The sequence below is a fragment of the Orycteropus afer genome, unplaced genomic scaffold, assembly GCF_000298275.1.
Source record: "Orycteropus afer afer isolate SDZICR_OR568_19922 unplaced genomic scaffold, OryAfe1.0 scaffold00093, whole genome shotgun sequence".
In the NCBI taxonomy this organism is placed as follows: domain Eukaryota; kingdom Metazoa; phylum Chordata; class Mammalia; order Tubulidentata; family Orycteropodidae; genus Orycteropus; species Orycteropus afer.
The window spans coordinates 2,760,385-2,773,463 of record NW_006921680.1 but is presented as its reverse complement, the minus strand read 5'-3'; the positions used below and the strand labels follow the sequence as shown (position 1 = coordinate 2,773,463).

General features: G+C 40.3%; 1 protein-coding gene across 1 annotated transcript in view; it reads right to left on the bottom strand.

Annotated features, from left to right (window-relative positions):
* PCSK1 (proprotein convertase subtilisin/kexin type 1) overlaps positions 1 to 9,067 on the bottom strand; it is a 56,142-nt gene extending 47,075 nt beyond the window's left edge. Inside the window, exons 1-3 of the mRNA XM_007942543.2 lie at positions 8,888 to 9,067; positions 5,225 to 5,329; positions 1,110 to 1,220 (exon numbers count right to left, since the gene is read on the bottom strand). Coding sequence (XP_007940734.1) covers positions 1,110 to 1,220; positions 5,225 to 5,329; positions 8,888 to 9,067 — 396 coding nt within the window. The remainder of the gene's footprint in view (positions 1 to 1,109; positions 1,221 to 5,224; positions 5,330 to 8,887) is intronic.
* Positions 9,068 to 13,079: the final 4,012 nt, after the last annotated feature.

Sequence of the window (13,079 nt, the reverse complement as noted above, 5' to 3'; positions counted from 1 at the left end):
TCCTGTGCAGTCTTTTACTTCATCATTTTTAGACTATATAAAGAAGAATGTGGCATCAGGTTTGAAGGAAGACTCATTAAGAACAAGCAATATGACAAATGACATAACCTTGCTTGCTGAAAGTGAAGAAGATATGAAGCACTTACTTTTGAAGATCAAAGACTATAATCTCCATACAGAAAGCAGAAATCCTCACAACTGGACCAACCAACAAGCAACATCATGATAAATTGATAAAATGTTGAAGTTGTCAAGGGTTTCATTTTACTTGGATCCACAATTAATGCCCACGAAAGCAGCAGTCAAAAAATCAAATGACCTATTGCTCTGGGCAAATGTGCTGCAAAAGACCTCTTTAAATTTTTTTTTTTTTTTTAAAAAAAACAGAGATGTAATTTTGAAGACTAAAGTGCACCTGAACCAAGCTATGGTATTTTCTATCACCTTTCATGCAAGTGAAAGCTAGACAATGAATAAGGAGGGTCAAAGAAGAACAGACAGCTTTGAATTATGGTGTTAGTGAGGAATATTAAATATACCATGGACTGCCAGAAAAATGAACAAAGTATAGCCAGTACGCTCCTTGGAAGTGAGGATGACAAGATTTTGTCTCACATACTTCAGATATATTATCAGAATAAACCAGTCCCTAGAAAAAGGACTTCATGCTTGATAAAGTAGAGGTTCAGAAAAAAGAGGAAGACCTTCAATGAGATGTATTGACACAATAGCTACAACAATGGGGCCAAGCATAGCAATAACCGTGAGGATGGCACAGGACCAGGCAGTATTTTGTTCTGTGTGGATAGAGTTGCTATGAGTCAGGCTGACTCGATGGTACCTAACAACAACACTGGAAACATAAGATATGACTCTTCTGCTCTTACTCCAGATAAGCTTAAGAGGACAAAGAAACAACAATTCCTTCCATCCTAACAGTTAAAGACCTGTGACTCAGACAACCTCTATCAGATAGATACAAGATTCCAATCATGAAATGTCCCATCAGCTTTAATTTCCAGGTAAAATAGCCTTTGCCAAATTTTCATTTAAAAAATACATTGTGCAGATGTAATAAAATAAAGAACCCAAGTTCTATAGGTACTTACCAAGTACCACTGCTGGTTCCACATTGGGTCATTGAAGAGATTTAATGCTGCATCTCTTACAGCTGCACGTTTACTCCTCTTTTTTTCATACTGCTGCTCAGCCCATATCACCTACAAGGATTTTTATAGCAAGAAAACCAACAGTCAAATAGCCACTTCTGTGTAATTACTCTTTTTTTTTTTTTTTAGCTCCATCAAGTACCCTCCCCATCAGAGTTCAGGCAGCTCCACAATGTTTTCATTTGACTACAGATCAACCTGGCAGCTCAGTCAGAAAAAGGGATTGCCCACTGGGGAGATGAACATTTCCTCTATTACAGTAAAGTATACCTTTAGGGGGAGGAGAAGCAGTCAGTGAAGTGATGATTCCTTCAAATTAGTTACACTGTGGTTACAAGGGAAGTAAAAGTTCAGCCTGCTTTTATCAGCAAATGGACCATAATACCCATTTTTACATTGAAGTTTCAAGGGTTGATAGCTGAAAATTTGCCCATTTTCATGGAATGAGTCAACAAGCTGAGGGATTCCAGAGATTGCTTTTATTGTGCTTTTATGGCTTAATTTCTCTTTCTTTACATAGAAATAGTAGAAATTGCAAATGTTACACAAGCTGAGAAAGGTGTGTGTCTTTGCATACTCAAAATTCTGGTTCCTCTGTGCATCAAAGTCTGCTGCTGAAGAGTATTTAATATGAGAAACAGATCCAGGGTGATGAATGAGTACTACTAGCCATGCATATTTACCATGAATTCAGCCTCATGTATTATGCAAAGAGATCTGACAATATGAATATAACCTCCCCCATGTTTATGGTGTAGTCCTACTACACTTGAGGCCCTGAGAGGATGAAGGGCTTCCTGGTGGTTATACAGCTATGAGATAATGTCATACTCTTATTTTGCAGGCCACGTGACCATTTCCTGTGCAAAAACATCCCTGCTGTTGTATACATGGTGATAGTCCAGTGTGTAGTGGGATATTGTTAAGGCTCTGGTAGTGTAGTGCCTAAGGTACTTGATTGCTAACCAGAAGGCTAGCAGTTCAAACCCACCAGCCACTCCTCAGAAGGAAGTTTGGGCAATCTACTTCCATAGTGATACCACCTAAGAAACCCAAGGAGGGGTCGCTATGAGTCAGGCCTGACTTGACAGCACATAACAACAACAACAACAACACTTGTGAATCAGGTCCAAAAATAAAAACTGGAAAATAATTTACAACTAAATAATCAAGTCACCTCTCCACTTAGACTGTCCTGGATTTTTAATTAGAAGATGTACTGCAAACCTATTATAAACATTGGGAGGGAATTGAGAGCTAGAAATTAGTCACTGTAATTTATTTTATAACTATAATTTATTTTTAAAGTGCCTGTATTTCCAAGCTTAATTGTTTTGGCTTAAAATACTCTAATACTTGGAATATACTGCCTGTCAGCTGGGTTGATACTGTGGAAGCTGGCTGCAAGGGAACAAGTACTAATCTTTAGAGGAGATAGTCACTTATATTTGGAGATTTCATTAATAGACTTGTAAAGATAGCCTATTACTGCATTTCCAGGGCTAATTTAAAAAAAAATATTATGCCTCACCAAAAAAGAACACTAAAATGAAAATTGAGGACAATTTTTTTAAAATGGAAGATTAGAAGAGGCACTCTGCCATCTGATCAGATAAACAACCAATTATAGGAAACAGTGTTATGATTAATGTCATTAACTCAGAAGCCCATATCAATCTCTAGAAAAGCATATCAAATGAAACAGAGAAAATTGGTGTTATCTTTCTATTATGCATATAACAGGAATTATGTACCTAATTGTGAACAAAGTTTTTGATCAGGAAAGAGCATTAAAAATCATCTAGTGCAGACTTCCACTACAAGCTTCTATGAGTTCTAGGATTTTTTCCTAACATAAAGTTATTCTGGGGCTAATTTCCATTAGGATTATATATACTCCTTAAGTAGGAGTCTATGTTAGAGAGTAAATTCTTAGCTTTTCTTCATTATGTCTTATAGTTGCCCCCCCAAATCAATGAACTATCAACATATATAAAGACTAGATTGCAACACTTGTTCATTTTAGTGAGATATTTTGAGTAATAATAATAGGTATGCTCCACTCTGTCCAATTTTCTCCTATGGAGATGAGAAGGGAGGGCTGTCTGATTTCCTTGTGCATTCATGCCTGTTATGCATTGAGTCAGAGAAGAGAGTCTCTCTCCTGCTTTGTACAAGGACTAAGCTTAGTCACCATGTTTGAAGTTGTCCTACTTTTTTCAAGGCCCACATACAATAAGCCATCTGCCTTGGAGTGGGGCAGGGAAGGCGTTAGTGGACAAGAAACTAATAATGTAAGTTTCAGAGCTTCCTATTTGATCTCCCATATCCAGCTAGCCAGCCACAAAGCTAAGATCTAGAAATGAGCTGCATGCTGCTGTCCATGGTCCTGACACAGCATTCTTGGTCCAAATGTGTTTGCTTCTCTTGCTTTTGGACACTGGTTACTCAGGCCAACTCTTTCCGTCATAATTTGCCTTCTTCTTTTTAAAATTTATAATAAAGAACAAACCAAGAATATTATTTCACAAGCCTCATGAATTTCATGTACTGCCAACAGTTCTATCACCTTTCTGTCACTTACACGTTTTTTTTCTTTTCTGGGAAAATGAGAAAATGTATTCTTTCTCCCATCAAGCTTCCAAAATTCTCTAGTGTGTTCTTGGCAACAAGATTCACATATACAGATAACAAGTCAGGCAGGAGAAATTTCCATTAGTTTGGTACCTGCCACATTCTTGAGAAAAGGCAATACTGTGTATGTAAATAGCATTCCTCCCCCCCGAAAAAATCAACATATTCTATTGATATGTTGAAACTAGATCTCAAAAATCCACATCAAAAAAATACACTAAATGTACATACAATGGTCTCCATCCTATTTATCTATATTTATTCTAGGCATTTCCTGCTTTTGCCTTATCATTGGTTATACATAGAAACAAGGATGGAAAATGATCAAATGCTTTGGGTCAAGTAATATAATAATTACAGAAACATTTACTTTGTATAGACATTGACTTGGAATGTTAGCATGAACACTATAACCAAGTCAAGTAGAAACAGCCAATTTTTTTTTTAATTCCACTGAAATCTTATTGAAAGCAAGGTTCATCTATTTCTATGTCATCCCCACATTGGCAATTAAAGTGTTTGGTACATAACAGGTACATAATATGAGGTTGTTGATTAATTGTATTGTCAACATTGTCAATACTGCTGTCACTTGGTTTTCAATACTTAATTTCATGCTGTTACACTTGATTTGTGAGTATGTATACACACACACACAGATCTAGTGGCACAGTGGTTAAAGCACTTGCCTACTAAAAAAAAGGTTGACAGTTTAAACTCACCAGCTGCTTTGAAGGGGAAAGATAAGGCAATCTGCTTCCATAAAGATTTACAGCTTTGGAAACAATATAAGGCAGTTATAATCTGTCCTAAAGGATCACTATGAATTGGAACCGACTCAACAGCAACGAGTTTGGTTTTTGGTTTTCTGTATATAAATGTGTGTGTGTGTGTGGGGGGGGTATTTATACAGGTAATCTTTGATTTATGACAAAGTTCCATTCTGATGATTTCATCACAACTTGAACACCTAAATTTATTTTAGTTTTCATTATTATTGCATTTTATTATCAGTTTCTATAAATCTTATTTTCATTTACCTTTGGAGTTTGGAAACATGTCTGTAAGTAAATGTCTGTAAGTGAACACCTGAGAGTGATAACATCAGCAAATTATGCACAGCAACACTGTAAGAAGTACATACTACTAATGATGTACCAAAAGCAAAAAACAGCTTTAAGTGCAGTTTGTCATAAATTGGGTATTATCTCTCTCTATATATACATATTTCAGTTTGATTAGCTCAACCAATGTAGTCAAATTTTCTTCTTATTATGTGCAATTATGATCCTATGAAAAAGAACACTATAGATAATTTATCAAATATCAAAAGAATCATATTTACAAGGTGCTTATGCACTTGTGGGAAATCATAAAGAAAGTAGATAGGTCAGGGTCAAAGACAAACCCACAGCACTTACTCGTTCATCATCAGATAATCTTTTAGTGATATGCACCGCACTCCTACGAGATCTTCGAGGATGGTTTTTATGTCTGAATAAGTAATGATTTTCAAGAGATCCAATCTATAAAAGAAAATTAAAAAATAAAATTCACTTCCCAAAAGAAGTAAGCACGGGCTAGTTTGAAACACAACTAGACACAGGTGACTATTATTAAACCCATTCCTCAACCTGTGTTACCTTGTTTTTTCCTTCATGAGAAAAACAGTGATAGACGCTTTCCTTATTTTGTCAGTATTTAAAGAAATGATGCCCAGGGTATTATTACTTGGACTTATAGTGTATTTGAGCAGCTGGTGATTCTTCTGTTTCATACCTTTTAGAGGAAGTACAATTGATTTTTTATGTAACACTGTTGTGTATGAAGGCATTTCCTTAAAAATACCAATTTAATCAAATTTATCCTGTCAGAGAACAATAATTTGTTGAAAGCAGCCAAACTCTTTGAATCTTACATATGATCAGTGCCACTTTCAGCTACAGCAATTCGTTGTTGTTATAAAATGTACTTATTGAATCCATGATAATAACTGTAATCAGTTACTAGCTATGGCCATTCGATTTTCCTCTAGTTCAAGGCTTTTGGGAAAGGGCACGCCACATTTAGGGCAGGTGTTTCACCTTAGGGTCTGTCTAGGAGACTATGCATACCTTTGGTCTATTTAGAACCATTTTCATTATTATTTTAAGCTGGTGTCCCTTTATTTAAAATAGTACTTAATTCAAACAGACCACATCATCTAAATACCCTGTATTCTCTAATAAAAACACAATTGACAATGGGTTATTTAAATAGAAAGGAGCACTAGTAGCACTGTGGTTAAAGCATTGGGCTGCTAACCAAATGGTAGGCAGTTCAAACCCACCAGCCATTATGTGAGAGAAAGATGAGGCAGTCTGCTTCCATAAAGATTTACAGCCCTGGAAACTCTATGGGGCACTTCTACTCTGTCCTGAAGGGTTGTTATGAGACAGAATCAGCTCATTGTCAGTAGGAAGTTATTTAACAAAAAATATGTTCTGTATGTTGTTGATTCTCAACATCTAGACAAATTTTTAGTAAAGATGCTTAGGCCCTGCCCAAGCCTACTGAATCTTAAGGAGAGACTCTGCTATAAGCTCTAGATGGAGTTGGTGAAAGAGATAAACAGCTGTAGAAAAAGATCATCAACGTTTAGTCCTGTCTTTCCTCTCAACTGGTTTTGCACCTGGTCATTCCATTAATCTTAGCTTTATCCCTAGGCCATAAGAGATTCTGAGATAACAGTGCTAGGTTAGTGTAAACAAGGTAGGAAATAAGCAGAACCAGGAACTTATTAACAGTCTTTCAGGGAAATATGTATACACACACACACACACACACACATATTTAAGATTTTTATTATTATGCCATTTTAACTAGAAGTGGCTAGAGAAAATATAGCTTGTGAAAATCATATGCAAATATAGGTGGCTTTTCCCTCCACTTTTTAAAAATCTCTTGTGGCCATGCCATCCCTTCTCAGAAGATTCTAGCAAGAATACTGGTTTGTTGCCTTTTAGTTTTGTGATTTTTATTTGTCTATTTTGAAAAGCAATTCCCACATTGAGTGGTCCAGCTTTGGATGTGTCTGACTCTAACAGGCAAGCAAAGAAAGAAAGATTTATTTTTTTGCTTCCCCCCCCCCCCAATCCTCTTTCACATAGTTACTGGTGACATTTAGCTTTCCAGTAGCTGCCCAAGGGATAAAGGATTAAATCCCCAGTTTTTTTCCATAAGATACACAAGATTTCCATAATGTCTACCTTACCTGCCAGTACAGCTCCATCTGCTGCTTATTCTCCCTTTGAAAGAAAAGCAAACAAACCAACAAACAAACTCACTCCCACAGTTCCAACTCCCTTTAATTTACCAACAACTACTTGAAGTTACTTGATTTACTGTTAAACTCCTTTGTGTCTCCTTGTCTTTGCCACAAGCTCTTCCCTATGCTTCAGCTACCTTTTGCAATTTCAGTATGTCCTCCTGGAGCACTCCACCTCTTATTCCTAAACCCTGTGCAAATGTATCCTTTGCTGGACAATCTTGTGTTCACCTCTCTCCAATCCCCTTCCATCCTCATTCCTTTAATTGATAAATACTGAGAAGCCTTCTATTACTACACAAATTGTATAATTTGCTTCTAAGCCAGTCTCCTCTAGAAACTTGACTCCTTAATGGTGTTTCTTTTCCTTCTGCTGTTCTTCAGCACCCAACACCCAGCCTGCCACAGCTTAAGGGTTGGGCAAAAGCAAAATGCTAGGTCTGCGTCTGGGACACCGGGAAGTCAATCTGTGTACTAGCTTTCCTGCCAAGCATTTCAAAGACAGCTTGGCACATAAAGTTGGAAAATGAAGCCTCTGGCAAGGGAAGTCGTATTCCCCGGTGGATTCGATCTATGGAATAGCCAACGCCTACACGGATTACTCATACGTGACTTCAGCAGCGTCTCTACCACCACCTCCAGAAGGGGGAAAAAAAAAAAAAAAAAAAAAAAAAAAATGTTTTACAAAAAAAAAAAAAAAACTCGTATGCCGTCTTAAAAAAAAAAAAAAAACGCGCCAAAATGTTTTACAACTCCCTCCTCTCCGGTTTCAACGCACAACTTCCAAGGCAAATGGTGAGGGTTTGGCTCTGAACCAAGGGGAAAAAAAAGCTCTAGCTTGTATCTCACACCTCATCGGACTCCTCTTGCTATCGCCCAGCCAAGCAATCCCCTCTACTCCCTTCATCACATCTCTCATTAAAGCTATTTATTAATCCAACCCCACTTGGACAGAACAGTTTCTAGCACAAACTGAAAACCCTAGCAAAGTGATTACGCACTTGACTGAGGAACAAGAAAGAAATAGATCCCTTCCCCACAGTCAATTCCGGAGCTCGACTCCGCAGGGGGGCTGGCAAAGCAAAGTTGTGAAGCTGGGACTTTGCAAGTTCACCGTGAAATCCCAGAGCTCCACGGAAAGGTGTGGAGAGTTGGTCCCCGTGTGCTTCACCCACCTCTTCTCCCGCAGGCTCCCCAGGCCACTCCGCAGGCCCCCAGTCTTACAGCCATGAGTCTCCTCAGCTGGCGCTCTCCGATGCCCTGGGCGAAACCCCCAAAAGTGCCCAGGGGCAACCCCAAGACTGCCTGGTCCCTTGTATCAGGACTAGTATCTGATGCTGCCATATTGGAAAGAGGGAAACAGCCGTTTCCTGACGCAGAACGAATGGTTCCTGGGGAACAGAATGCACCACCTCTCCCGGGGGGCGCTTGAGTGGCGAGACCCCGCGTGCATCTCAAGTTCCCTAAACAAGCGTCGAGGGATCTTTCTTGCAAACAACGCAGAAGTAGATTTCAATTCTCCAGCGGGTGACTGCTAGGATAAGCTCTACTCAGCTGCAGAGGCTTCCTTCTGCTTGGCTGCTCCTGGCCCAAACTGTAAATAATGCATGCTCCTCTCCAAGCGCATCTGGGGCGAGAGCTGAAGAAGCTCCTTACTCTTTGCCACACTGGACGCAGGGGAGTGAGTGCAACCTGGCGCTCCTACCTGGGAGACCGCGCTCCAGTCCCTCTAGTCCCCACGGGCCCCAGAAAGTTTCTTGAAAGTTCAAACTCTTACCTGACCCAAAAGGTCATAGCCCAGTTCCTCAGCGATGGCTGAGGCTGCCTCTGGTCCCCCGGAGATCTCCGCCGCCCATTCATTGACAAACTGCCTCTTTGCTCCCACACTGCTCAAAGCACACCAAGCGCAGAAGAGGGTGAAAACAGTACCCTGCAGAACCCAGCCTCTGGGCTTCATGGCTCAGAAACCGGTCCGCACACAAGTGAGAAGGAGAGATGGACGAGAGACAAGGTAGGAGAAAAGACAGAAAGACTCGCCTTTCCCACCCTTGGGTTTGGACCACTTCTCTCTGCTGGTTGCTCTGAACCGAGATAGGAGGCGCGCTAGGAAAGGCAGGGCGGCGGCGAGCGCTCAGCGCAGCGCTTTGCTCTCCCGCCTGAGTGAAGCCCCAACCCTTGCGAGCCAGAATGGAAATGAGTGTTTACACGTCAAATCGACGAAAGCCATCTCTTGACGTCAGATCTACCTGGACTAAGATCTGGATGGTATTCCCGCCGGGGTAGAGAAGTGGCTAAAATAAGCAGCGAGGGATTAAGAAAAGGAAGGAACAGTTTTCTGAGATCAGTTATATCGGCTCCCTGTCTACCCTTAAATTCTGTAGCTGTGAGAAGCTTCCTCACTTCTCAAAGAGAAGTACCCCATTTGAATGTAACTACTGAGAACCAAGGGAGCTCTGGTAGCATAGTGCCTAAGGCACTTGACTGCTAACCAGAGGGCTGGCGGTTCAAACCCACCAGTAACTCCTCGGAAGGAAGATGGGGCAATCTACTTCCGTAGTGATACTGTCTCGGAAACCCAAGGAGGTTTCCCCCAAGGAGGGGTCACTGTGAGTCGGGTCCTACTCCAAAGCACATAACAATAAACAAGAACAACCGAGAACAGATGCCTGGGAGTGCAGCACACTTCCCCTCCCTTCCATCCGTTTTCTTTATATTTATTTGATCCTTTCTCCTGGGTGCATGTGTGTGCGTGGGGGGGGGGGGTTAGGATCTTTATAATGACGCTTTGGGTATCAGCATCTGCTATGAAGAACAGGGCTGTTAGATCTCCCAAAGGGACAGAGGCGGGCAGAGCACAGCGAAGGCAGGAAACTGCTACTACCTTGACACTGCTGTAAATCACCAAAGAAAATGAGCGTGTCTCCAAGATAATGGCAAAGCAATAACTTTTCAAAATTTACTTTTTAACCATTCAAACCACTTTAATTTGCAATTTTACTTCCTTCTTTCCTCTTTTTATCACCCTTGGTAACACAACAAAACAATATTTAAAATTCAGTTCCATAGTACCACCACCATGCTTGTCTAAAAAAAAAAAAAAAAAGATTAATCAGTATTTTTTTAAAGCAGAAAAGTATTCGTTTTATCTATCTTAGTTATCAACAAGAAAGTCTAACGTTAAAAAAAAAAAAAATAGAAGAAGAAGATCTAAGGCTCCAAATGAGGCCGTGTGGACTCGGGGTTGGGGAAGGGGAGGGGTGTGAATCATTAACGCTGCTCAACTTTCGCGTTTTTCCCTCAGAGGGGCTTTCCCTTATCTGTTGAACTGAGGCTGTGCCATTATTTTCTCATGAGCCGCACAATGCCTCTTTGTGGAAGAGGCTCACCCTGAAGAAAGAGTATAAACAACCCTGTAAATAAGACCCCCAGAGAAAAATGAGTTATTAGAATCCTGAACCCGGATAGTCTAGAATTCAGCACAGAAGATTGGACAGCGATGTTATACGCGCGGCTGCTGCCAAAGCCGCTCTTCCTTCTGAGCACCAAGGACCGCCGCCCTTCTGCAGCTGGCCAGAACTGAGCTGTTTCCCTTCTGATCTGTGCCTTTTTCCTGTTTTGATTAGCAAAATATGAAATTGATCGGGGAGTGGGGGTGGACATGGAACTTGATTAGTCTCATGACCGTGGCTACTTGCGTGGAGCTCCCAGAAACTGGCTGAACTCAACCCAGAAGAAAAATTGCTGTGAGGTGAAATGGAGAGAACCTAGTGTCTGAGGAAGTTATGTATTTATTTCTTCAAAGCTTCCAACCACTGGAGGGCGCAGTTTGGGAGATAGAGAGAAAGAGAGAGAGAGAGAGAGAGAGAGAGAGAGAGATTTTTACAGGAAGCAAATGCCACAGGACTTTAAGGAGGATGAGAGACTCTGGGACTCTTTAGTAATATTTTTTATAGTAGTAATAATTCTTTATTTGCCTTCCTTTTGGAGAAAATATGGTCTAGACTGAGAATTTCTTTAAGCATAAGACTTCATAACAAAAACAAGTATCAATGTTAATAAGCCATACGATACAGTTAATTGTTTTTTATAATAATGTGAATCAATCTCATGTGAGTAAATCTCACATGGTGTATTGTGGAATGGGCTCAGATTGATTGTTCTTCTGTCAGCTCTGTAAATCCACATGTATGAGTGATGATGGTTTGGTGAGCTTTCTTCCTTCCCTTCACACCTCTCCCTTACTTGTGGCCTCAGTTCTCCAGGCTATTTAATTCTCAGAGCAGACAGATGCTAACTGTGTGGTAGCTAAGCAAGGAAACCATAGGCAATGTTTAATAATGGTAGTCTCATTAGAACAAGAACATTTTTGCCGTTTACTTATTATTGTTCTAGAAAATCAGAGTTTTGAGAATAAGGCTAGTGTCTCATTAATGAAGGTTGTTAGCCTCAGCAGCCAGTAGCTGCCTGAGTCAAGAGATGGCTCTAGCTTCAGTGGGCCAGGAGCAAGAGGCAGAGGTGAAGCCCAAGGTTGAGGGGCTTTTACCCAGCCCTTAGAGCCTGGCACTTTGACTTCTAGCCTCCCAAACTATTTTATTCTGAAGAGAATAAACTCCTATTTGTTCAAGCCATCCCATTTATGGTATATTCTTGTCAGAGCAGCACTATGTAATCAAAACAATTCTTTTGAGTTGTGGTTTTGGCAAAGAATACTGAAAGTACCATGGACTGCCAGAAGAATGAACAAATCTTCCCTGGAAGAAGTGTAGCCAGAATGCTCTTTGGAAGTGAGAATGGCCAGACTTTGTCTCACCTACTTTGGTCATGTTGTCAGAAGGGACCATCTCCTGGAGGAGGTATCATGCTTCATAAAGCAGAGGATCAGCCAAAAAAAAAAAAAAAAAAAAGAGAGAGACACAGAGAGAGAGAGAGAGAAAGGCCCTCAACAACATGGATTGACACAGTGTCTGCAACTATGGGCTCATGTAAAGCAAGGATTGTGAGGATGGAGCATGACTAGCCAGTGTTTTGTTCTGTTGTATATAGGGCTGCAGAGCTGACTCAATGGAAACTAACAACAGCAACATGGGACAAAATAAAGAAATTCATTACATTATCTTTATATAATACCTCACAGCTGTTGAGTCAGATCTGATTGATAGTGACCCCTCCTTGGGTTTCCAAGCCAGTATCACTACAGAAATAGATTGCTCAACTTTCCTTCTGAGGAGTGACTAGTAGGTTTGAACTGCCAGCTTTCTGGTTAGCAGTCAAATACCTTAGGCACTATACCCCTAGCATTCCCTTAAATGATATAATTTTAAGAAAAATAAAATATATTTGGAGCAATATATTAAAATTGAATCTGAATAACTTTAAATTGAGAAATGTGAACATGCTTCCATCAATATAAATTTTTATCTCAGGTTTATGCTTGAAAAGCTATATTCTATTTCTAACCAAGACATTTTAATGATAATCCTTTCAAATTCTTGCTAGTTGCTGTCAATGAGAATTTCTAATTGCACATGTTGTTGTTATTGTTGTTATGTTTTCTTGAGCCATCTCTGACTCAGAGCAACCCTATGTACAACAGAATGAAACACTGCCCAGTCCTGTGCAAGCCTCATATCCCTAGTATACCTGTGCCCATTACCACAGCCAGCATGTCTATCTATTCTCTTGGGGACCTTCCCCTCTTTTGTTATTCCTCCACTTTACCAAGCATGACATCCTTTTCCAGAGAATGGTCCCTTCTGACAATATGACAAAGTCGTCGTTGTTGTTGTTAGATGCAGTCGAGGTTGTTGTTGTTAGATGCAGTCGAGTCATTTTCGACTCATAGCAAACACACGCACAGCAGAACGAAACACTGCCCGATCCCATGCCAGCTCCACAATCCCTGCTATACTTGAGCCCATCATCACAGCCACCATGTCAATCCATCTCGTTGAAGGCCTCCCCCTCTTTCG